Genomic DNA, 26,400 nt, shown 5'->3' on the forward strand with positions numbered 1-26,400 from the left:
GTCACGAAAAAACAATCTCAGAACCGCTAGGATCCGTTGAAGCGTTCCTGAGTTATTACCTCATAAAGGGACACTGGTCAGAATTGCAAAAAACGGCAAGGTCTTTAAGGTCAAAATAGGCTGGGTCTTGAAGGGGTTAAAAGAGGTCTGGATACACATGATGAGAGCATTATACTGCCTCTGTACAAATCCCTAGTTAGACCGCACATGGAGTACTGTGTCCAGTTTTGGGCACCGGTGCTCAGGAAGGATATAATGGAACTAGAGAGAGTACAAAGGAGGGCAACAAAATTAATAAAGGGGATGGGAGAACTACAATACCCAGATAGATTAGCGAAATTAGGATTATTTAGTCTAGAAAAAAGACGACTGAGGGGCGATCTAATAACCATGTATAAGTATATAAGGGGACAATACAAATATCTCGCTGAGGATCTGTTTATACCAAGGAAGGTGACGGGCACAAGGGGGCATTCTTTGCGTCTGGAGGAGAGGTTTTTCCACCAACATAGAAGAGGATTCTTTACTGTTAGGGCAGTGAGAATCTGGAATTGCTTGCCTGAGGAGGTGGTGATGGCGAACTCAGTCGAGGGGTTCAAGAGAGGCCTGGATGTCTTCCTGGAGCAGAACAATATTGTATCATACAATTATTAGGTTCTGTAGAAGGACGTAGATCTGGGGATTTATTATGATGGAATATAGGCTGAACTGGATGGACAAATGTCTTTTTTCGGCCTTACTATGTTACTATGTTACTATGTTACCAAACAGTTCTAGTTTGGTTTCATCAGACCATAGGACATTCTCCCAAAACTCCTCTGGATCATCCAAATGCTCTCTAGCAAACTTCAGATGGGCCCGGACATGTACTGGCTTAAGCAGTGGGACACATCTGGCACTGCAGGATCTGAGTCCATGGTGGCGTAGTGTGTTACTTATTGTAGGCCTTGTTACATTGGTCCCAGCTCTCTGCAGTTCATTCACTAGGTCCCCCCGCATGGTTCTGGGATTTTTGCTCACCGTTCTTGTGATCATTCTGACCCCACGGGGTGGGATTTTGTGTGGAGCCCCAGATCGAGGGAGATTATCAGTGGTCTTGTATGTCTTCCATTTTCTAATTATTGCTCCCACTGTTGATTTCTTCACTCCAAGCTGGTTGGCTATTGCAGATTCAGTCTTCCCAGCCTGGTGCAGGGCTACAATTTTGTTTCTGGTGTCCTTTGACAGCTCTTTGGTCTTCACCATAGTGGAGTTTGGAGTCAGACTGTTTGAGGGTGTGCACAGGTGTCTTTTTATACTGATAACAAGTTTAAACAGGTGCCATTACTACAGGTAATGAGTGGAGGAAAGAGGAGACTCTTAAAGAAGAAGTTACAGGTCTGTGAGAGCCAGAAATCTTGATTGTTTGTTTCTGACCAAATACTTATTTTCCACCATAATATGCAAAAAAAATGATAAAAAAACAGACAATGTGATTTTCTGGATTTTTTTTTCTCAGTTTGTCTCCCATAGTTGAGGTCTACCTATGATGTAAATTACAGACGCCTCTCATCTTTTTAAGTGGTGGAACTTGCACTATTGCTGACTGACTAAATACTTTTTTGCCCCACTGTATATAGCCGTAGTGTGAAGAATTTATATGGCCCTGTGCTGCGAAAGCCATCTCTCCCTCATTCTCCCTCCCGCCTAATACCGGCCCAAACTGGTACAGCCCCGTTCCAGAAGTTAAAAGTTCTTACAAAGTTATGTATACTGGCACCGATCCGGGCTAGAGATATAAAGTTTATATATTCCGGATGTCCATGGAGAGATCTATAGCTCACTGAAATCGTTAGGAGCTAAGGGTATGTTCACACGCTGCGGTTTTTGCTGCGGATCCGCAGCGGATTTGACGCTGCGGATCCGCATCAGTTTTCCATGTGGTGTACAGTACAATGTAACCCTATGGAAAACAAAACCCGCTGTGCACATGATCCTGAATTTCCCTTAAAAAACCGCGCGGAAACGCTGCGGAAAAAAAGAAGTACCATGTCAATTCTTTTTGCGGATTCCGCAGCGGTTTTCAGCCTGCACCAATAGGAAAGTGCAGTTGAAAACCCGCAGAGGAATCCGCAGAAGAAACCGCATGAAAATCCGCAGTGAAAACCGCATTGATTTTGCACTGCGGATTTTCAAAAACAGCTGCGGAAAAATCCGCAGGGAAATCAGGAACGTGTGAACATACCCTAAACCTGAGTTGTAAGGAGCAGATTTCTCCATTAGCGGGTCATGTATCTATGCCGTGTTTATACTTAAAAGAACCCCTCTGATGTGGTTAACATCCTGATCATGGTATCGTTCTCATGTTAGGTTCATCCAGCGAGTTAGAGTTATGACAAACCATTTCTATACCTAAGAAAGGGGAGTATTCAGCCTCTGAGTGAGGCCACCACAGGGGGAGTGTCTTGGTTTTGGGCACGGAGATAACCGAATGAGCTTGTTTTCACTAGTCTTTGTCCTGAGTCCAGCTGCGAGCAAGATGTGTGATATGCATCTAGATGTGTGCCCATCCTCCACAGCAGACTGTCAGCCATGAGATGAACGAAATATGTGTTTTTCAACTTTAATCCCATTTTATTTGTAATTGTACTCTACTTACGACTTGTCTACTATTATAATACCCTTTATACTTCTGTAAACACTGCCTACATTTTTTTTGGAGTAAAATATATAAAATTACTAGCTTTGTCTCTCCTTGCTCTATAACGAACGGTCACGTCCTCTGAAGTGAATTACGCTACTAAGTGTGTTTGGGAGGCTTTGTAGCAACGGCGGCGTTGATAATTATTGTTCCTGCCTGAGTGGGAGTAGTTACATCGCCCTCGCTGCAGTGTGCCCATTAGTTAGTACAAAGTAAGGAAGCCTTTCTGGCGACTAACAATCCTATGTGAAGTAACCGGTCTGACCTGAGAGTTAGGGGGGCGCCAGAGAGCTTCAAGTTCCAAACCGGAACTGGGAATTTGGGCAACTAAACAACCCAGTCGTGTGAGTCGTGGGGAAGATAAGGGTAGCCTCCCTGCGAGTCCTGACAACAAGTATGTACACAGTGACTGCACTAGCAGAATAGTGAGTGCAGCTCTGGGGTATAATACAGGATGTAACTCATGATCAGTAATAATCTTTATTTTTTATATAGCGCTAACATATTCCGCAGCGCTTTACAGTTTTTGCACACCTTATCCTTACTGTCCCCATTGGGGCTCACAATCTAGAATCCCTATCAGTATGTCTTTGGAGTGTGGGAGGAAACCGGAGTACCCGGAGGAAACCCACACAAACACGGAGAGAACATACAAACTCTTTGCAGATGTTGTCCTGGGTGGGATTAGAACCCAGGACCCCAGCGCTGCAAGGCTGCTGTGCTAACCACGGAGCCACCGTGCTAATGTATGTACACTGACTCCACCAGCAGAATATTGGGTGCAGCTCTGGAGTATTATAGGATGTAACTATAAGTATATATAGGATGTAACTCAGGATCAGTAATGTATGTACACCAGCAGAATAGTGAGTGCAGCTCTGGAGTATAATACAGGATATAACTCAGAATTAGTAATGTATGTACACTGACTGTACCAGCAGAATATTGAGTGCAGCCCTGGAGTATAATACAGTATGTGACCCCAGGATCAGTAATGTAATGTATGTACACAGTGACTGCACCAGCAGAATATCCTGGTAATATTGGATGTAGTTCAGGATTGAGTCTTCAATGTTTAGTGAGTTTTAGTAGCAGATCTATAAATAATAAATATATAGCACCATTAATTCCATGGTGCTGTACATGTGAAAAGGGGTTACATACTGTGTTATAGATATCGTTAACAGTAAACAAATTTACAATGACAGACTGGTACAGAGGGGAGAGGACCCTGTCCTTGCGGACTTACATTCTTCAGGATAATGGGGAAGAGACAGGAGGTCGGTGTGCTGCAGCTCAGGTAGTGTTGAGGCGGCAGCTCCGGCAGTTGATGAGGCTCCGTCTGAAGGAGCTGAGGATGGTGGATAATCGGACGTGCTGAGGCGTGGAATTCCAGAGGATGGGGAATATTCGGGAGAAGTCTTGGAGGCGGTTGGGTGAGGAGCGGATAAGTGTGGAGGAGAGTAGGAGGTCTTGGGAGGATCGAAGATTACGTGAGGGAAGATATCGGGAGATTAGTTCAGAGATATAGGGAGGGGACAGGTTGTGGATGGCTTTGTAGGTCAGTGTTAGTAGCTTGAACTGGATTCATTGGGGAATTGGGAGCCAGTTGAGGGATTTGCAGAGGGGAGCAGGGGAGTAGCGAGGAGAGAGGTGGATTAGTCGGGCAGCAGAGTTGAAGACAGGCTGGAGTGATGCTAGGGAGTTAGCAGGGAGGCCACAGAGCAGGGTGTTGCAGTAATCGAGGTGGGAGATGATGAGGGCATGCACAAGAGTTTTAGTAGATTGTGGGCTGAGGAAGGGACGGATTCTGGCAATATTTTTGAATTCGAGGCGACAGGGGGTGGCAACAATTAGGACGTGTGGTTTGAAGAACAGGGCAGAGTCTAGAGTTACCCCGAGGCAGCGGATTTCAGGTGCAGGAAAGAGCAGGGTGTTGTTTACCATAATAGATAGATCAGGTAGGGGGAATACGCGAGATGGGGGAAAGATGAGCTTAGTTTTGTCTACATTGAGTTTTAGGAAGCGAGAGGTGAAGAAGGAGGATTTGGCTGATAGACACTCCGGGATTCTGGACAGCAGAGAGGTGACATCTGGGCCAGAGAGATAGATCTGAGTGTTATCAGCATAGAGGTGGTACTGGAAGCCATGGGACTTTATGAGTTGTCCTAGGCCAAGGGTATAGATGGAAAAAAGTAGGGGCCCTAGGACAGAGCCTTGAGGGACTCCAACAGATATGGGGAAGGTTGAGGAGGGAGTGGGAAACGCTAAATTTGTGGTCGGAAAGGTATGAGGCAATCCAGGACAGGGCAAGGTCTTTGATGCCGAGGGAAGAAAGAATCTGTAGCAGTAGGCAGTGATCGACTGTATCGAAAGCAGAGGACAGATCAAGAAGGAGGAGGATGGAAAACTGTCTGTTAGCTTTGGCTAGAAGTCATTAGTAATTTTGGTCAGAGCAGTTTCGGTGGAGTGGTGGGGGCGGAAGCCAGATTGGAGGTTGTCAAGTAGAGAGTTAGAGGAGAGGTGGGAGGAAAGTGGACTGTGGACATGCAGCTCAAGGAGTTTGGAAGCAAACGGGAGCAGTGATATGGGGCGATAGCTGGGCATAGCAGTTGGGTCAAGGTTAGCTTTTTTGAGGATGGGTGTGATGGTGGCATGTTTGAAGGCAGAGGGGAAGGTACCAGAAGATAACGATAGGTTGAAGAGATGGGTTAGGGCTGGAATGAGCATGTTAGTGAGGTTGGGGAGCAGGTGGGAAGGGATGGAGTCAAGTGCGCAGGTGGTGAGGTGTGATTTGGAAAGTAGGCGAGTAAGTTCTCCTTCAGTGATGTTGGAGAGGGAGGTTATTAGGGAAGGGCAGAGGTCTGGTATATGGGGTGGTTGGGGTGGTGAAACAGTAAAGGTTTGCCTTGTTTGGTCGATCTTGTTTTTGAAGTAGGTGGCAAAGTCCTCAGAAGAGATGAGGGGAGTTGGAGGTGGCAGTGGTGGGCGGAGGAGGAGAGATAAATGTGCTGAACAGTTGTTTTGGGTTGTAGGATAGTGAAGATACAAGGTTAGTGACATAGGTCTGTTTAGCAGAAGGCACAGAAGACTTTTTACTAGGCACTGCTCCTGATAGCCAGTTTCCTACTCCACACTGATGAGGGGCAAAAACCCCGAAACAGCTGTCTGTGGATGGATACCATGCTTGGCATAGGTGGTTTTCCTTTATTGGATGTTTTCCTTTATTGGATGCTGCCCTTCCCTTGGTTGTTCCTTCCCGGGGAAAGGCCTGGCTATTCACTGCCTGCGTTGAGAAACACGTGATGGAGTCTCCGCAGCTCCTCTACATGTTTAGCAGAAGTGAGGGCTAGTTTGAAGGCAAGTGTCATATTTATTTTATACTCTTATTGTCTGTATATTCTGACACCTTCATTCCTTTAAGTGCAATAAAGGAGTCCACAATAGCTGAAGAATTTTGGCATTTATTTAAAGTTTTTTTTTTCTTTGCTTCTGTTAACAAGAGATAAAAAGTACCACATCCTATGAATCAGACGCCTGCCCCGGGGGGATCTACATGGCATCGCTCAGCAATAGCGCATAGTCCCCCCGAGAGAACACATTATATAACATGTATGGTTCTGTGACTGTTGTAGTTTAGAATGAAAAAAAATATAATAATGGAGAGAACATAATACAAAAGGAAGAACCTCTACAATATAAGAACTGTACAAAACCCGACTCCACAAACCAGACGAGCCCGGTCATATGGGATACCTCATCCATCTGGCTTCAGGAATGTGTGGAGATGCCCCCCATACAGCCCCTTATTTCTGCCACTCCACACACATCTGGTCAGACAGAAGGACCTAGGACGCCTATTGCTACAATTTTTAATCGTCTCCGCCACTTTGTAGCAGATGCAAACTCAGACGACAAATGCATCCGATCAAGACAGAAGAGGAAAAACGCCTCACAAATATAGATCAAGTCATTGATTTCCGCTCTTCCATTCTCCAGTGTCAGTCTACACAGATTGGCTTTTACACCCAGATTTTTCACATTTTTTTTCTAGTTCCACCACATACACTAGGTGGCGCTGGTGCACAGTGAATGGGCTTTTATCTAAAAAGGAACATTCAACCATCTGTATTATTAACCCATTGGGGATTCTCAGCAAATGTCACCGGAGCCGATCGCATCTATCCCCAGCCGGGACGGCGAGCAGATCTCAGCGTGAAACATCGAATATCGCCAATACTAAATCAGAATTTCCTTAAAGCGAATCTGCAAGTAAGAATTTGCCAAGGAAATGAGATTGAGCAGAGTAAGGAACTGGGAACAATTGTAACGATTCCCATTTTGCTCGCTTGTGCTCAAAGTCTTATTTCAGTCATCTGCACCTTGGGCTTGTGAGTGCACGGTGGGCTTGTTCCGTGCTCTTGGGGTCCGCAGCTCTTCCCAACTCTGTGGCGTCCTGAGCGAGGAGAGGACGTCAGACAGCTCAATCCTCAGTCTCTACGGCCATCGAGCAGAGGATCGAGGACCACGCGAGCGCCCATCGATACACCCACAAGAGACCAATGTCAGGGCAGAGTCACTGCGGAGAGGAATCCCTGGAAATGTTTTACCCTGCGCCACTTCTGGTCCCCTAGTGACATTCCTACTGACTGTTTCCCTTGATGAGTGAATGGGCCGATCTTTCTCGCTTCGTTTTCATGCCTCTTATGGAGATACAACTGGGACGAAAACTGAACAGAGAACAATATATTTTAATATTTTTTTTTTTCCTTTTTAAAAAAGTTTTTTTTAATAAAAATAGAATATACAGATTTTGAGTTTATAAATAGATAACAATGAATCTCCCCGGACTACAGATACCCATCACATCCTCTTCTACCCCCTCTATAGTCAAAGCTCTGCTCGTAGCATGCAAAGTAAGACCCTCCGCCACCCGGACCCTATATACACTCCCCCCGCTGCTTACAGGAGGGGGGAGACCCAACATTAACCTCTGGAAATATTGGGGATTTCTTTAGTAGGACAAGTAATGCTCGCAGGAGCACTAAATTTAATGACACTTTCAACCTATTTAGAGGGGCGCCTGTCACTTGTAAGTGGCACAACCTCAAGACCCCATTAGGGACGGTGCCTATTCCCCCCACACCTGTGACTCCTAGGACCACTTTTGGACCCCATCATCACCCTGTTGGTGCCAGGCTTGTCCGCCTTACTAGTGACTAGTTCCCTTTAAATACATTGAAAACAAAGTTCTGAGTGAAAGTGCAGTAACCAGTGTCCAGGAATGGGTTATTTGCCAGTGTCCAGGAATTGGCTATTTGCCAGTAGCATTTTTCTCTACAATAAATATCCATAAATTGGGATCTTTCCCTTAAGAACAAAAAAGTTTAGGAGGGAACTTTAGGGCCTATAATTAGTTTTTATCAGCTTCACATCCATCTAGCGTCCCACTATAATTCTTTTACGGTTGTCAGAGAAGAACCCATCCTGCCCCTATAAAAAGTGTAATAAAACCGTCCTTACAATAGTCTATAAAATGTGTCAATGTGACACGACTATTCCGATAGGAAATACAAAAGAAGTATGTACAGTCTGCTGATACAGAGAAGTCAAAAATGACTCGTAACCCAGCAGGTATTTGGTACGACGTAGAAAAGACGAGGACCCTGGGGTCTATGTACAGAGGCGCCTCGTCGACAAGCTGTGTATATTGGAGCCTCCAGCAGGGGGCAGCGGAGGCACGTGGGGGAGGAGAAGCTTCTGATCAAGCAGAACACCGATGTGGACTCGCAGGCAGAATCCCAGCAAATAATGCAACGGTGGAGAAAGGCGCGACGCAACAACTGACCACCGGATGGCGCCATCTCTACACGCATTAAATGTGGATTTATCCTGGAAGATGACAAGTCTGCTCTGTAGGACGACATCTACTGTAGAGACAGAGCGCCGCTCACAGGTCAGATCATTGCGCTGCGCCATAACAGAAGTAGCCGAGGACGGGCAGAACACAAAAGGTGCAAAACACAAAGCTTCATTCTGGAATACTCGGTTATATAAGCCGCAAACTAAGGCAAAACCACTAGAAATCCTAGAAAAACAAGAAGTCAGAAGGCCACCGAGGTCTGAATAAATTAGAAAATACGACTATACACAGAAATGGCTTCCAAGTATTACAATATATGAGCGCTGCGGCTGCGGATACAGGGTCACACAGCGCCTGTGCATGATAGGGAAGGAAGCGGGGGGACAGTCATGGGGCCAAACAGTGGCTCCAGGTGCTGGGATCAGTCTGAACGCCGGCTTAACAACTGTTGTGGAACTACAAGTCCCAGAGGAACTGGGAGCCCGAAACTGCAATAAACAGGAAGGAAGGGGGGGGGGGGTGTAGGGGCAGTCTGATACAGCAATGAACACGGGAGTCTGGAGACACCATCCCTTTACTTGTGATATAAGGAAACTCTGCTACTTTCTATCCAAATAGATATAATTGTAGCAAACCCTCAGCTCTCAGAAGACAGTTTGCAGCTTCTGCCTGTAAGCAGGTATGCTCTCGCTCACCGACAGTAAGGAAAGATCAATAAAATATAAGAAAGTGATACAAAAAGTATATTACAAGGCTGCAGAGGTTTTCCTTACATTGACTGGTCACTGGCCCTCTATGGACCATAGCCCCCTGCCTAGTGAGTAATCTGCTCCCCGATGCACCGGCCAGGCCTTGTATGGTCAATATACCCCCTGTCCAGTGAGTGATCTGCTCCCCCGATGCACCGACCAGGCCCTTTATGGTCTATAACCCCTGTCCAGTGAGTAATCTGCTCCCCCGATGCACCGGCCAGGCCCTCTATGGTCTATAACCCCCTGTCCAGTGAGTGATCTGCTCCCCCGATGCACCGACCAGGCCCTTTATGGTCTATAACCCCTGTCCAGTGAGTAATCTGCTCCCCCGATGCACCGGCCAGGCCCTTTATAGTCTATAACCCCTGTCCAGTGAGTAATCTGCTCCCCCGATGCACCGGCCAGACCCTCTATGGTCTATAACCCCCTGTCCAGTGAGTGATCTGCTCCCCCGATGCACCGGCCAGGCCCTCTATGGTCTATAACCCCCTGTCCAGTGAGTGATCTGCTTCCCCGATGCACCGGCCAGGCGCAGGAACATTCATACTAAATAAGGCAAAAGTATTGCATAGTCCATCACACGGTGCCGCGTTCTCCTGCCGCTGTCACCCCGGTGACTGTCCAGCCGCCATCTTCACCAGCATCATGACTAACATGATTATTTTGGTTTGTTGCTCAATTTTAAACAAGTGCTTTAAAGGAATCCCTAGAGCCAAATGTGGTAAAGTCCGTGACTGCGGCCCGTGGCCCCGGAAACACAACCGTGACCGTATTCATTTATCTGCTGCTATAAGTGCTGTGAATTACAGTGCACCTCAATCTCGACACACGAGACGGCGGAGCGCCCGACACCGGCCCTCCGTGTGGGCAATGGGTGCACACCGGCCAAGATGCGTTATCCGTGGCATCATCCAGGCGGCTCGGAGCGGGGAAGGCACATTTCATACAGCACGGGGTGTTAGTCTTCTAGAGTTTTTTTTCCTCTTCTATTTGCAGGGTTTTCTGTAGAAGAATAGACATTTACAGCACCAAATCATGAGGGAGGGGAGATCTGAAGGGAAGATCTGAAGGGGCCTTGGAAACCCTCTGATCAAGGTCTCTGATTTATCCGAATAAAAAAAAAAGGTCCATCTGCCGTCACTTATCAGCTGATGGCGCTGTCTCCGTCTGCGTCTTTCTCAAACTCATCCTGCATCTCGTCCGAGTTCCCTGAGTCGCTGCTGGCCACGGAGCTGGTGGACGGAGAGTTCCTGCAAGAAACCGGGAGAGGAGCTTGTGAGGATCAGACTGAGCAGTGTACGGTAAGTGACCGGTTTACAGGCCGGACATCCGTCCAAGAGGCAAGTCACAGGGGTCTCTGCTCTTTGGGGGGCTACAAACAAAGCAGGTATGTAGCAGTGTTTGGCTAGTGCGGACCTGCAGGTAATAACTGTCCGGACACTGCGGGTGCAGGACGCCCCGAAATATGCCGAGAGGAACCTCCAGTGACCCACCTGCCGGCCGATCCCTTTATAAGCCTTCGACACGTCTCCATCTGCACGTCCAGACCCCTCTTCATGCTGCACATTTCCATGTACTCGTGGAGGTGCCGGTTCATGTCGCTCTTTGCATTCGCCAATTCCAGCTGTAAAGGACGGAGATCAGGAGACATTACTGCTAGAAGCGCAGGTTACACAATAAGTGATGTACAGGAGCTACAAATGTGTTTATGCCATTCTCACAATGCAGAAAATAGGAGGCGATAAAAGACAACCCTCAGCAAAAAGAAAAAAACCTGAAAATGTTGTAACTACCAGGGGGCGCCAGAAGGGGGCGCTGTATACCACGGTGAAATCACCCTCTGCAGACAGAAAGGGAAGCCGCAGAGGCCGTATAGTGATATTATGGCAGGAGGAATCTCTGAGCTTTGCTTTGGACAATTGGTAAATTACTGCCGACTTCAATATCACACAAAGCGATTACTCCATTATAGAACGAGAAAAAAAAAAAAAATGGACAATGAATATTCGCTCACTAGAACTCGTCCTCAGATCTCATTGCTGCCATGAAGTGAATCATCTGCTTGCTCTGGGGTTACCATGGCAACAGCTGGAGGCTACCCTGATGCGTATTTAGTGTTAGATGTCCCTTATTAGTGGAAGTGGAGGCCACGTCACAGGTCGCCCATGGGGAGGATCCTATTGATGCTGCGGCGGTAACCCAGAGACAGAGGAGACCGACCCCAGCGATGAGCGGCCATTATAGGGACAGGGCTTTGTTTTAGGGTTGGTCTCTTAGGCAACATCCCAAAATCACTTATTCGGATGATGACCAACATGGACGACCTCGTACCTCGATCTGGTCAATGGTTTCCTGATATTCTTTGTCTCTCGTCTTCAGAAAAGTTTCCGTCTCCTGGATTAAACTGCCCAAACTTTCCTCCTGCAAAAGTGACAATGGGGGATCAAATGGGGGAAGAATCAATGAGCGGCAGCGACTGTGCAGAAAGTAACTCCGTACTGGAAAATGTGATCGGACCCAACGGGGGAGCTGGATCCGCAGATGCCGGACCAGACGGGGGAACTGGATCCGCAGACACTGGACCTGACGGGGGGAACTGGATCCACAGACGCCGGACCCGACGGGGGAACTGGATCCGCAGACGCCGGACCAGACGAGGGAGCGGGATCCGCAGACGGTGGAACTGGATCCGCAGACACTGGACCTGACGGGGGGAACTGGATCCACAGACGCCGGACCCGACGGGGGAACTGGATCCGCAGACGCCGGACCAGACGAGGGAGCGGGATCCGCAGACGGGGGAACTGGATCCGCAGACACTGGACCTGACGGGGGGAACTGGATCCGCAGATGCCGGACCCGACGGGGGAACTGGATCCGCAGACGCCGGACCCGACGAGGGAGCGGAATCCGCAGACGGGGGAACTGGATCCGCAGACACTGGACCCGACGAGGGAGCTGGCTCCGCAGACGCCGGACCCGACGGGGAGGCTGGATTGGTAATACAGACAGTCGTACTGACCTCACAAAAAAAGACCAATTTGAAAGGTTTTTTAGGAATTACCTCTACCATGCTCACAACCCTAGTGGGAGAGCCTTCCAGGCAGAAGCGCACTTATAAGTCGGACACTCCAGCGAGCAGAAATAACAATGAAAATTTGGAGTTCATGTCCATAAATAATAGCAAAATTTTTTTATTAGTATCAAAAGTTACAACCAGAAACATAACGCTACAAACACATCATATTTGAGTAACATCAAACATAAACAAGACAGAGGGATGATGGTAGCAAAAAGATGGAAACAACACCACGAGGATGCACCTAATACCGAAAAATCCTTTTCCTAAAGTGCATAGTGCAATTTAATAGCTGGGCCTAGGACTGAAGCATTGTAATGCTTTCATAATGAATTATATCAATTACTGTACCAAGTGTGTCGAGCCCTGCGCAAAGGCTCCACAAACCGTTAATCAAGATACACTGTTACATAACCATACGTTTCTAATCCTTACCCAGACAGCGGTAAATAGGATGCTACACGCGGTGGCCCCTTTTCCGGACCCGACGGGGGAACTGGATCCGCAGACGCCGGACCAGACGAGGGAGCGGGATCCGCAGACGGGGGAACTGGATCCGCAGACACTGGACCTGACGGGGGGAACTGGATCCGCAGACGCCGGACCCGACGGGGGAACTGGATCCGCAGACGCCGGACCCGACGAGGGAGCGGAATCCGCAGACGGGGGAACTGGATCCGCAGACACTGGACCCGACGAGGGAGCTGGCTCCGCAGACGCCGGACCCGACGGGGAGGCTGGATTGGTAATACAGACAGTCGTACTGACCTCTCCTCCTGCTTGATGGACCTCGATGGACGGGTTACAGTTGGTGAAATCTTCCCACAGTAACAACGTGTCCTCGTTTTCTTCCCAGGTCAGACTGTCACAGTCGTCGTCAAAGTCGTACGTCTCCCGCCTGTTGGAGACAAAGGAGCAGAATGAAGGAAAAAAAAAAATAAGTACAAGGATCAATGGCTGCAAGGTGAAAAATGCCTGACCTCAGCCTGGTCCAGATCTGGCCACCAGGTGGCGATATAACACTAAACATGTGTAAGAATGGAGGGCGATGTGACCCCAGGAATCTGAATGGGAAATATTGGAGGGATTTTTTGTGTCTTCTCAGCAAAAATGAATGTGTCCTGGGTGGGATGCACCATGGAGGAGCCGGGAATGTGATGACTCCAGCGAGGAAATATGCGTCCTGGTTTATGCTGCTAACATTACAGTAACCTGCACATTCCTCTTCCCGTTCTCACAGCAGATGGGTCGTTGCAATGTCAGACGCCCCTGCTGCGAGTTATCTGCACGACTGACCGGTGACTGAAGCCCGAGTTATGGCAGTGGCATCACCCAGGACCTGCTGCGGGCACCGTGCGACCTACGCTGGATGCACAGAACCTCGCGCCTCGCTGAGGTCAATACTCCGCCGTCCTGACCATGGTGCAGACCAGTAATCACTCCGGCAGACCCCCGCACCACCTTGGCCACAGTCGAGTTGGACCATAAATATGACAGATAAGCGCAGCGGACGGATTGGGGCGGAGGTACATTACGTGGTCTTCCAGCTTTGCTCGGCATTCTTCATATTCGCCCCCTCCCCCTCCAGACTTGGCCCGGACCTCTAGGACGTCCGCCAGTCATATCCTTTTCCCAGGAAAACAATCTGGAATTGTGCTAAAGGCAGGAAGCGGCGCTGCTTAACGTGGGGAATAAAGGATGTTCACATCGCTCCGTGCCATGGCGCATTGCCGAGACTGAGGAGCGTCTGGGGTTTCGGGTCCATTTCGGACATCCCAGGTTCTTGCACATTGGCTCTTCAGCCAGTCATGTGTATGGTGCGCTCCATTAAGGAGGATTCTCACTATTGGGGTGCAGTCAGACGGCCATGTAAGTCAGACAGCATTACCCGGACTGGCCGGCGGCTCTACCGAGTGTGATCGCTGCACAGACATAGGATGCCCAGGCCAGGAGAGCCGCCAGCCAGTCTGATCCATACGGCCACCTGAATAGAAACGACACCCAAGAGAGGTCTCAACTGTTAGGACCCCCAGCGATCCCCAGAATGAAGTCTGAGTCCCTAGCACCGATGTTGGTCAGACTGGACTGAGGATTGGGGGGGCATTATCACATACTGAGGATTGGGGGGGGGGGCATTATCACATACATATAACCCCCTGTCGGTGACGTCGGACTTACAATTGGTTGAACATTCGCTTCATCTCATCCGTTATATTGACGGAGCAGCTGACTTCCTCGTCCGAGAAGCGTCCGGCGTCCCCGTCCTGCTCAGAGATGTCGTCTTCTGTCGTCAGCTTCCGCTCTTTCTTTTTAGACACCGTTCCCACCTTAAGGGAGAGAGAATTTAGCAGCCCGCCGTTAATGAGCGTCCTTGATGTGGAGACCCCCCCACATGTACCAGTGCAGCAGAATAATGCATGAAGCTGCAGGGTGGGCCACACAGCACATTCAATGGCAGCCTGCAGCCGGGCTATGCATGCAGTGCACAGCAGGATGTATGAGACAGCAAGCCCTGCCTGCCGGGACCACCTGCCTGCCGGGACCACCACTGCCAAAGAGAGACACCAAGACAAGGTGGACAGAGACCAGAAGAAGCCCTATAACAGAAGCCACAGAGGGGCCGACAGAGCTCACTGAAGAGGAGTCCATCCACCACCACTAGATCTGACACTGACTGGGGTCATGTTATACCAGAAGTACATGGGGGGCTGCATGAGAAGATCGGGGGGATAGAGAAGGAGAGCCGAGGCTCGGTCACCTGAAACATCTTGGATACGTCTTCAGAATTGCGCTGCTGTGCTACATCACACAGCTTGGCAGTGATATCAATCCGCCGGCAGATATCCATGTCCACCTTCATAGCCTTTTCCTGGATCTTTGAGTCGAGATCAGTCATCGGCTGCGGGGGACATTGTACATTATCTTCTCCAGTAATAACGGCATCACACACACACCTCCCCTCTTACGCTACAGACCCCCGGATCAAACACCCCCGGATATTCATCTAGAGCTCGGACCATTCATTCACGTCATGACGGTGTATAATTCACATTCAGAGCTGCATTCAGAGTTCTGCTGGGTTCCAGCTACCAGGGAATTGCGGGGTCTTAAAATGGGCTGTCCAGTACTTGAAACGGGGCATAAGTATCACAGTGGGGGTCCAACACCGGGCACCCCAGCTTACCCTCAACATCCAAGTACTGGACAAGCCCTTTAAAGAGGTAGTCCAATAGTCAGAAGGTCCTCTTAGAAGGGACCCTGCCCAGAACCAGAGCGACTACCGTTCTGGCGGACCCACAATGGCCTTGTGTTACACAGACGGCTGCTATAGTGGAATGGCCACCATGTACCGCCACACAAAGCCCGACTGACTGCAGCGAGCAGGACCACAGCAATCCGCTAACTGCCCCGGGGGCTTCTATATGACAGAGGTAAAATGAGCCAGAAAACCCCTTTAAGGGAATTTATCCCAAGTTTTGAAAACTGGAAGACTGATAAATCCAAACGTCGACCTGTCGTCCTGCAGTGATGAGGCCACCAACTCCTCATGTGACCAGTGCAGCCAGTGATCGGCTGCAGCAGTCAGGTGAGTAATTGGTACCATTTACTGCAGGACGGATTGGCAGGAAGCAATGCCCGAAGTATCAAGTCATTTTCCTGATCAGAAATCCCTCAGTGACCGCTCATACTGCGGTGAATGGAGCACGAGACTATAACTCGCAGCCCCCTGTATCTGTAATACTGGACGAGGGGTCCGTCCAGCCTTATGTTCAGCGTCGGCCCGATGCGCAGCGTTTCACAGCCGGGGATAAAATGTGAAGTGCCCATAAACAACAACCTCGATGGCCGCAGTCGGCTCCTGGGATCGGCACTCGCAAGATGAACCGGCGTCTATAGAGGCAGACCCTCCAATAAACTACTGTACTCGGACAGATGGAGGGAGCGCACGAGTCCGTCCTGTGGTGACCCCGTCCCCCCGACATCATGGCCGTCACCGGAGAGGGGCCGCGTCACATCTCCCTCCATCTACAGCCCGGCACCTTCCTAAAATACGGATCAAGGGCTCCGCTCGCCGATAATGAACGATGACAGAACGCCGATCAGCTGGTTACAATGGATCCGAGCAAGGTCGCCATAACGGACGGTGTACGTGGAGTCACCAACAAGATGAGCCGACAATCTGGGAGGATTATTTTGCATCTCCCCCAGGTAATCCCCCCGCCGGCCGGTGTCTGAGCCTCAGCCTTGGATGACTCCACTAACCTTACATAGGCAAGAGGAGACGGGAGAAAAAAGGAGGAACCAACGGGGGAACGGCCGGGACGTGGAGACAATGGCACCTTGTTTGGGATAATCCGACCATTAACTCATTCAGTGCTGCGGACTGGTGGGAAGCCCCCTATACAGGAAGAATCTGATCTGGCCCCCGACCGTTTCCCATAATCGGCTTGTAGGGAGATAACGCAGCAGACGGACATTTCCTGCACCAGACTCCGATTACGGCTCAGGAGCCGACGCATTATTCATGGTTTTGTTTCTCTTGGCGAGGACCTAATATGGCTGCAGCCATCATCTGGAGCTCGGCCCCGTGAGAACTGGTTAACTACATCGTGGCCATGAGAGATTCCAGCAATATCTGCAGATGAGGGGGATTAGAACCCCTGTTATTAGCCACAAGACGGGGGGGGAAAAGCCTCTGTAAAGACCCCAGCCAGGCACACAATGTGAGGATTTACAAGAAACAAGTGACAGAGGGGGCCGCCGGCCGTTACCCACCAACCGTAGCCGACACTAAAGAGAAGCCCGAAGATTAGTAATGGCCTCTAATCTCTCATCATAAAGCACATGTATATTGGGGGGTCCGCTGACCGGTACGAGGGGTAAGACCCAAGGAGATGATGTGCAGCCAGAGGCACCGGACAGTCTTATTCCCCTGTCCCCTTTAGCGGCACATGAAGGCGAGGCGGACCCCCGTCTACACAGTATGATGGGCTTTAGATAAAGGTCAGCAGTTCCATAGACTCCGGCCTGTCCTATCTGCTGGAAAATAAATATTACTACAGAAGCTCTGCAACTTTCTAATGACTATTTCAAGTGCAATTCCTTCTTTCCTCATGTGAAAAACTTCTCAAAGCCTCAATCTTATGCGCTTCCGGTCTACGGTTATGAAAGAAAGATCCAATTCACTGACTGCTAGCAGAGCGGGATGTTGGAAAGCTTCTGCACTGCTCAGTGTATGATAATTCCCCAATGTGAAGCTGCGGCTCGTAGCTTTAGCTGCTGCCTGCAATGACACAGGTCGTAGGTTCCATCCCTGATGGAACAGAGACCATTTTTTTTTTTTTTTTCAACCTGCATAAATATAAAAAATACAAATCTGTTGCCTTCCAACATCATTCACCTTGTAACCTCAGAGGCCATTGTGTAGAACAACTCAAGCCTGTTTTTGCGGAGATTTTATTAAAAAGTGTGCGGCTTCTTTTCTTTACTGTAAGGTAACTACTGGGAAACCCATCTATCAAACAGGACCTGGCAATTGCTCAAAAAAATGGAGTTAACTTCTAAAATAACATAGCCTGAGCTCCCCTAATTATGTCACTCTTTTCAATTTTGTTCTGTGTTGCTCCATTGCAGAGATATTCACATTTGTTGCTTAAAAGTGCAGCATGTGAAATCTCTGCTTGTCTGGGGCCATTCATCCATCCCTTTTAGATGCTGCCAATCACATGAGAGATAGGCTGCTAGATCTGCTAAGCGGTGATCGGCAGCATCTGGGAGGGATGGGTTAAAGCGCACGGCCCAAATAAACTGAAGAAATGCCCAGTTGCACTGTAAGCAGAGATTTCACATATTGCATTCCAAAACAACAAATGCAAATATCTTTGCAGTGGAGCATCGCAGAGCAAAAAACGGAAAAAAGTGGCAGAATCTGGGGAGCTCAGATGTTTTTATGAGACGCTTCACTCTTTTTGAGAAAATATAAGTCCTCTTTAATTACTGCAGTTTCTCTTAATGAGTATTGGATTTCACGGTGAAGTAGCGACTGTAACGGATTTATGGTGATTCTGGAGTGGCAGTGCCAAATAATCCAGAAGACGACATTCAGCTCAAATGCTCCAACCTGTAACCAAACTACATGACAGTTGGACGTGCAGACCCTTCATGCATGTGCCATCGGTTAGTCACAGCAAACAGTGTTACTTCCCAGGATCTCCCACAGCAAACCTGAAACCAAGGTGCAATCAGCCGATCAGTCAGGAATTTTACAAACAGCCCATTCATGTGCCGCACTGGCTGATGGAGAAGCGGGGAGAGTGGTCTTTGCAACCACTGCCGGGGAGGGGGTGACCAGTACAGCCGCACGCACGGGTCAGTATCTCACACAGAGGAAGCGGTGAGGGTTAAACATTCCGCAGTGGTCGCATTATGGGAAAAGCTTCATGTTGGCACTTACATCACTCATCAGACCCTTGAAGACCACCAGCTCTGACTTCAGCCTCTCAATCTTCTCGTTGAGTTCATCGTGGACATTATAAGCTTCTTGTGCCTCCTGGAAAACAGAGGAGCCATAAAGATTGTGCTAGTCTGTGTGCGGGGGGGGGGGGGGGGGGGGGGGGCGCCTCAGCTGGGACCCCAGATCTTACCTCCTGAAGGGTCTCCACCATTGATTCCAGACTTGTCCTCTTCGCCAGCTCTTCCTCCCACCTGCAAAAGGACAATCATAACATCAGAAGACTGGAAGCAATGAAGAAAGAATCTTTGGTCAGAAAGTATCAGGAGCGATTTATCAGCCCAGTACCGATATATAGAGATGAGGCCGCTGGCTTCCTGTTAGCTCTCAGGCTGCGACCCCTGATCGGCCAATATTTGCATTACTCCAAAAGTTGGATTCTCAATCTAGGCAGGCAAACCGGACTCAGCCCAGACCAGTCACCCAGCAGCTGTCACTCCACGGCTAACTGCTGACCAAGCCGGGGTCCGGGACAACTGCTCCCAGCGGAGTTATGGGCTTTATACCCACTTATTACTGTCTGAACAGCTCAGAAATAACCAAGCGCCTCTCAGAAGTCACCAAGAACTTATATGGGCAAAAACTAGAAGGAACGTCTATAGAGAAATGTCTTGACTACTAGGAACGCCAATGTCTGACAACCAGATCTTGGTCGAAGGCCAGTGTCAGAAAAAAAAAGTCAGACATGTTGGATTGCAGCATGCCCAATCCTTTTGTTCTTAAAGGAGACAGGCCAAGGACATCACATACATGGAGAACCAATAAGTCTGGGGAAAGAAGACCATAGCCGGCCATCACACCATCGATCGTGTGATAAAGTGCTACCCAGATGGCGGTATATAATTACACGAGACGCCAGTGTGCGACGGATCTATGAACGCCCATGGTTAGAAGCGCTCTCGGATGCTAAACTGAGTCTTCACTTGAGCCCTTTTATCATTCTCATGCACCAGAGGGCTCAGGATGTGCAAGACTTAAGGATCAGGTCTGCACCCAGGACATGGAATTGCATCGGGACACAGGAGAGTAAAACTTGGGGTCATCTCCAGTATTGATGCTGTGATTTATAAAGGGAGGGGGCATCACTGAATGGTCGCGGACGACTATACACACCCACATTTTCCGCTCTCCTATTCTGGTCCAGATTCGGTTTCAGAGAAAATACTAAATTTAGAAAAGTCTTTCACTGACACGAAACAAGATGAAGCGATCTCTCGGCTCAGCTCCTGGATGGCGGCCAATGCCCGGGAGGGCAGCAGTCTTCATATTGCGGCATCTGAAATATGGCTCTATTTTAGCTGCATTCCCGGCACTTTATGAGCAAATGATTTTAACAGAGGGGAGATTGGTGCAGCGCTGCTGTGCGATCATCACAGCTCATCCGTGCATCATTGCACCGACCTCCGAACATGGCTCAGACCCGCAGAATCCAAAACCATGTCCGCTCCCAATAAGCAGTCAGTGTATACTGGCTCTCCCTACAGAATACTAATAGACTACAGCCAAGCTGCAGTGGAAAGCATGGGGGATATCCTGTGCCTATAGACTGTGCAGACAAATGGCCGCCTCAGGTAGGACGCGTGTTAGTGCAACAACCTGCACACAAATCGGATATTAAATGTCAGCAGAGTTACCAGATACGAGAACGTGCCGAACCCCACAAGGAGTGTCGCAGCCACACAACATTCACTGACGAGCAGATTTAATTATAGTTAATAAAGGATGATCAGCGGCTCAAGTATGTGATGGGACATTCCTGCCGCTCGTGACTAACCCCCAGCAAGATGCACCTTGTTCACACGATACATAGTGTGCTGGAATGTGAGCCGTCAGGACGAAGCACTTCCCAAACAGAGAGGAACACAAAGTAACAACGATCATAACAGAGCACAGCTGGGAACAAGAAACCGGAGGCGGCCCCAATATAGAGACCAAGTATCACCTGTACAGACCCCCGAGGCACCGCAGATACAGAACACTAACGATATTACACTGCAGAGCTGCACTCACCGTAATGTAATGTATGCACACACTGACTGCACCAGCAGAATAGTGAGTGCAGCTCTGGAGTATAATACAGGATGTAACTCAGGATCAGTAATGTAATGTATGTACACAGTGACTGCACCAGCAGAATAGTGAGTGCAGCTCTGGGGTATAATACAGGACGTAACTCAGGATCAGTAATGTATGTACACAGTGACTGCACCAGCAGAATAGTGAGTGCAGCTCTGGAGTATAATACAGGATGTAACTCAGGATCAGTAATGTAATGTATGTACACAGTGACTGCACCAGCAGAATAGTGAGTGCAGCTCTGGAGTATAATACAGGATGTAACTCAGGATCAGTAATGTAATGTATGTACACAGTGACTGCACCAGCAGAATAGTGAGTGCAGCTCTGGGGTATAATACAGGAGGTAACTCAGGGTCAGTAATGTAATGTATGTACACAGTGACTGCACCAGCAGAATAGTGAGTGCAGCTCTGGAGTATAATACAGGATGTAACTCAGGATCAGTAATGTAATGTATGTACACAGTGACTGCACCAGCAGAATAGTGAGTACAGCTCTGGAGTATAATACAGGATGTAACTCAGGATCAGTAATGTAATGTATGTACACAGTGACTGCACCAGCAGAATAGTGAGTGCAGCTCTGGAGTATAATACAGGATGTAACTCAGGATCAGTAATGTAATGTATGTACACAGTGACTGCACCAGCAGAATAGTGAGTGCAGCTCTGGGGTATAATACAGGACGTAACTCAGGATCAGTAATGTATGTACACAGTGACTGCACCAGCAGAATAGTGAGTGCAGCTCTGGAGTATAATACAGGATGTAACTCAGGATCAGTAATGTAATGTATGTACACAGTGACTGCACCAGCAGAATAGTGAGTGCAGCTCTGGAGTATAATACAGGATGTAACTCAGGATCAGTAATGTAATGTATGTACACAGTGGCTGCACCAGCAGAATAGTGAGTGCAGCTCTGGAATATAATACAGGATGAAACTCAGGATCAGTAATGAAATGTATGTACACAGTGACTGCACCAGCAGAATAGTGAGTGCAGCTCTGGAATATAATACAGGATGTAACTCAGGATCAGTAATGTATGTACACAGTGACTGCACCAGCAGAATAGTGAGTGCAGCTCTGGGGTATAATACAGGATGTAACTCAGGATCAGTAATGTATGTACACTGACTGCACCAGCAGAATAGTGAGTGCAGCTCTGGAGTATAATACAGGATGTAACTCAGGATCAGTAATGTATGTACACTGACTGCACCAGCAGAATAGTGAGTGCAGCTCTGGGGTATAATACAGGAGGTAACTCAGGATCAGTAATGTAATGTATGTACACAGTGACTGCACCAGCAGAATAGTGAGTGCAGCTCTGGGGTATAATACAGTGTTGTTCATTGCTTTCCTATCGGACAGTAAGGTATAAGGTCACATACGGCAGTCTATAAGCGTCTGCCAGTCTTTGTATGGCACTCGGCAGTCTTGTAATTACAGGCCGTCTGAGTGCTGAGCGGCCAGATGCTGAATTTTAATCCAAGCTGCATTTCCTGGCCGTTGTCCAAAGGAAGCATTAAACGGATAAAACCGACCCTCCGCCCTCCTCGCCTGCTGTAAATCACTGCTCAGCAAGTGCACCTGGCCTGACAATGGCGGACTGGGAATATGACCTACCTGTGCAGTCACAGCATAAGAGGGCAGCGTGGCACGGGAGATTAACCACTTCTTTGCCCTCCAGCAAGAGATTCCCAGGGAATAGACTAGACTTGATCAGTGCAGAGTTTAGGCTAGGATTATCTGGGGGTGGGGTGGGGGAGGGCACATATATTTGCAGATTTACTTTTTCTTTATTTCTGTAGTGTTGGTGAACAACAAGTCTTCTCAAGAAGTCTTCTCAAGAACAGAAGGACAATGCCCGGCATCCGGACGAACCAGTCTATATAAGGGCCGGGGCTCTGCTCACATTCCTGCCCCGGGATATTTACCAGACAGCTGGTGCTGTCCCAGCCATGATCCCAAGAGGACGACCACCATGAAGAGGGAAAACGTAACTATTAGGGGCGAAAGACGCACAATCCGCCATGGGATAAAGGGACCGCCATGGGGTAAAGGGACCGCCATGGGGTCCGAACCCTCCTACTCTCTTACATGTATGGGCCCCAGTGGCAAGAAGGTTTAGACATCACTCAATCATTTTGTTCCTCCATCTGAGGAGTAACCACAGCACATTGTATGTACATGCACAGTCAGCTGAATGGAGCATGCAGTACTCTCGAATACTTTCCTGCACAGATTTACTCTCCACTTCGGTGTCATTATAACACAAAGCTCGGGGATAATGGAGACAAATGATGTAATCCATTAAGGAGAACGGAATGAATAGGGGTTTACACACGACTTCAAAGTTTGTCTGTGCCGAGAGCCGAGGAGATTTATGGGGATTTGGAGCTGACAAGGTGTCGGTCGCACCCAATGTAACACACCCCGGTGATGTCAGAGCGCGGCGGCGGATTCCCGATCAGTCCTGGCTCCAGATCGCACTGTCCATAATTATCACCCTACGTTTCCCAATGGCGGTTTCCTCCGGGCACAGAAAGGATTCCCCCACTTCCCCGTGATCTGACCTGTCACTCAGCATTACAATTCCTGCAGCATGACGTCGGCTACGAGCGCCACCGGCAGATATCACATTTGGCGTCTCCCTATCAGTCACACGACTTGCGTTCGCCACTTGCTTTCAGTGAATAGGAACATTCAATATTTACATTCACAGACTGAGAACAATGTATCAGGGCAGGTAAAAAGCAACGGAGTAGAGCAGACCTGGACCAAGTGCGGCAGGGGCCACATCCCACCAGGGACAAAGACAGCCGAAGGGCTGAAAACTCTGCCCACAGCCGCACCGTGCCCTCCGCAATCCCACCATCAGCTGTATCCTGAGGATGCACACCGCCCTGTATACAAATGATGAGGACGGTGGACGACTCCTTCAGCACGTCACTACATTGAGTCCAGTATATGAAATCAGAGACTAAAGCAGAGCACAGGGGGGACGGAATCGAGGGGAGTAGGTGTTTTTTTTCTCTTAAAATGTGTATGGGATGTATGCCTGTATATTGGGGGCTGCGCAGGGGCCCATGCTGCATATAGAGAGCCGCGAAGGGGCTCACGCTGCATATAGAGGACCATGTGGAGGCTCACAGCATATAGAGGGCCATGTGGAGGCTCACACTGCATATAGAGGGCCGTGAGGGGGCTCACACTGCATATAGAGGGCCATGTGGAGGCTCACACAGCATATAGAGGGCCATGTGGAGGCTCACACAGCATATAGAGGGCCATGTGGAGGCTCACACAGCATATAGAGGGCCATGTGGAGGCTCACACAGCATATAGGAGGGCCGCGAGGGGGCTCACACTGCATATAGAGGGCCGCGAAGGGGCTCACGCTGCATATAGAGGACCATGTGGAGGCTCACAGCATATAGAGGGCCATGTGGAGGCTCACGCTGCATATAGAGGACCATGTGGAGGCTCACACTGCATATAGAGGGCCATGTGGAGGTTCACACTGCATATAGAGGGCCATGTGGAGGCTCACACTGCATATAGAGGGCCATGTGGAGGCTCACACTGCATATAGGAGGGCCATGTGGAGGCTCACTGCATATAGGAGGGCCATGTGGAGGCTCACACTGCATATAGGAGGGCCATGTGGAGGCTCACACTGCATATAGGTGGGCCATGTGGAGGCTCACACTGCATATAGAGGGCCATGTGGAGGCTCACACTGCATATAGAGGGCCATGTGGAGGCTCACACTGCATATAGGAGGGCCATGTGGAGGCTCACACTGCATATAGAGGGCCATGTGGAGGCTCACACTGCATATAGGAGGGCCATGTGGAGGCTCACACTGCATATAGAGGGCCATGTGGAGGCTCACAGTGCATATAGAGGGCCATGTGGAGGCTCACACTGCATATAGAGGGCCATGTGGAGGCTCACGCTGCATATAGAGGGCCATGTGGAGGCTCACACTGCATATAGGAGGGCCACGTGGAGGCTCACACTGCATATAGAGGGCCATGTGGAGGCTCACACTGCATATAGGAGGGCCATGTGGAGGCTCACACTGCATATAGAGGGCCGTGAGGGGGCTCACTACATATTGGGGCCCATGTGGGGGTTCACGCAGCACATAGGGGGCTTTCAGCATACTTATTTCTGCTCAATATTAAGTCATTCAATATATTAATATTGAGCAGAATTAATTTCAGCCTATTGGTTCGGCCTCCACAATAGTCACAGTCTCTTATGGCGCCTCAGGAACATTAACCATCCCTGGTTTAGAGGATTGCCCCACTGGATATAACCAACGCACCCTCAGCTGTGAGAAGCCTTCGGTCACCTGTAGGTTCTTTAGCCTCTTGATATAAACAATAAAGGCTCCTGGGCATTAACAGCAAGCAGAGATCTTGCATGAAAGTGTACAAATCGCAGAGGTTTTTTGATGACTAATCTCTAGAAGACAGAACTTTGGTTGGATTCGCTCACTCTGGTTGTCTTGGTTATAAATACATGGTGGTGAGGGTACGACAACCCCCACCCCCCTGCAGAAACCACTTCCTCCCAGTTCATCGCTGCACAGAAACCAGTAATTTCCTCCACATCTGAAATGCTCAGTTATTATGAGCTTTATCAGGTGCGCGCCGGTCACCAACAGCTCTGGGGATATATACAGACCCCCACTGTGTAGGGAGAGTCGCTCCGAGATCTGACAATTTGGCTGCACATTGGGCCTGCTCAGAGCTGACGGTGCGTTACAGTGGGTCAGAAGTAAAAAGGCTCCTTAGTTACTATAGAATTTGGATTATGACACCCAATAGAGAGGAGCTGATAGAAGTGCTGATCCCTCCAATGCGCAGCGGAATACGCCAGCGACAAATGATACATTGTGACGAGTATCAGCTTTTCAGCAGGACAGCCTGAATGTAGCAGTAAATGCTAGAATTTCATGACAGCAAGCAGTGATCCTGAAAACAAAGGAATATACACTGCTCAAAAAAATAAAGGGAACACTAAAATCCCACATCCTAGATATCACTGAATGAAATATTCCAGTTGTAAATCTTTAATCATTACATAGTGGAATGTGTTGAGAACAATAAAACATAAAAATGATCAATGTAAATCACAACTAATATCCCACAGAGGTCTGGAGTTGGAATGATGCTTAAAATCAAAGTGGAAAATGAAGTTACAGGCTGATCCAACTTCAGTGGAAATGCCTCAAGACAAGGAAATGATGCTCAGTAGTGTGTGTGGCCTCCACGTGCCGGTATGACCTCCCTACAACGCCTGGGCATGCTCCTCATGAGGCGGCAGATGGTCTCCTGAGGGATCTCCTCCCACAACTGGACTAAAGCATCCGCCAACTCCTGGACAGTCTGTGGTGCAACGTGATGTTGGTGGATTG

The 26,400-nt window shown here is 48.9% G+C and overlaps 1 protein-coding gene across 1 annotated transcript in view; it reads right to left on the reverse strand.

Moving 5' to 3' along the window:
- Positions 1–7,437: 7,437 nt before the first annotated feature.
- Positions 7,438–26,400, reverse strand: part of IFFO2 (intermediate filament family orphan 2) — a 38,919-nt gene continuing 19,956 nt past the window's right edge. The window contains exons 2-9 of the mRNA XM_069741451.1: positions 19,019–19,079; positions 18,829–18,924; positions 15,133–15,273; positions 14,553–14,701; positions 13,143–13,272; positions 11,627–11,716; positions 10,789–10,919; positions 7,438–10,545 (exon numbers count right to left, since the gene is read on the reverse strand). Of these exons, the coding sequence (XP_069597552.1) occupies positions 10,440–10,545; positions 10,789–10,919; positions 11,627–11,716; positions 13,143–13,272; positions 14,553–14,701; positions 15,133–15,273; positions 18,829–18,924; positions 19,019–19,079 (904 nt within the window). The 3' untranslated portion in view covers positions 7,438–10,439. The remainder of the gene's footprint in view (positions 10,546–10,788; positions 10,920–11,626; positions 11,717–13,142; positions 13,273–14,552; positions 14,702–15,132; positions 15,274–18,828; positions 18,925–19,018; positions 19,080–26,400) is intronic.

The sequence above is a fragment of the Ranitomeya imitator genome, chromosome 10, assembly GCF_032444005.1.
Source record: "Ranitomeya imitator isolate aRanImi1 chromosome 10, aRanImi1.pri, whole genome shotgun sequence".
NCBI classification, from domain to species: domain Eukaryota; kingdom Metazoa; phylum Chordata; class Amphibia; order Anura; family Dendrobatidae; genus Ranitomeya; species Ranitomeya imitator.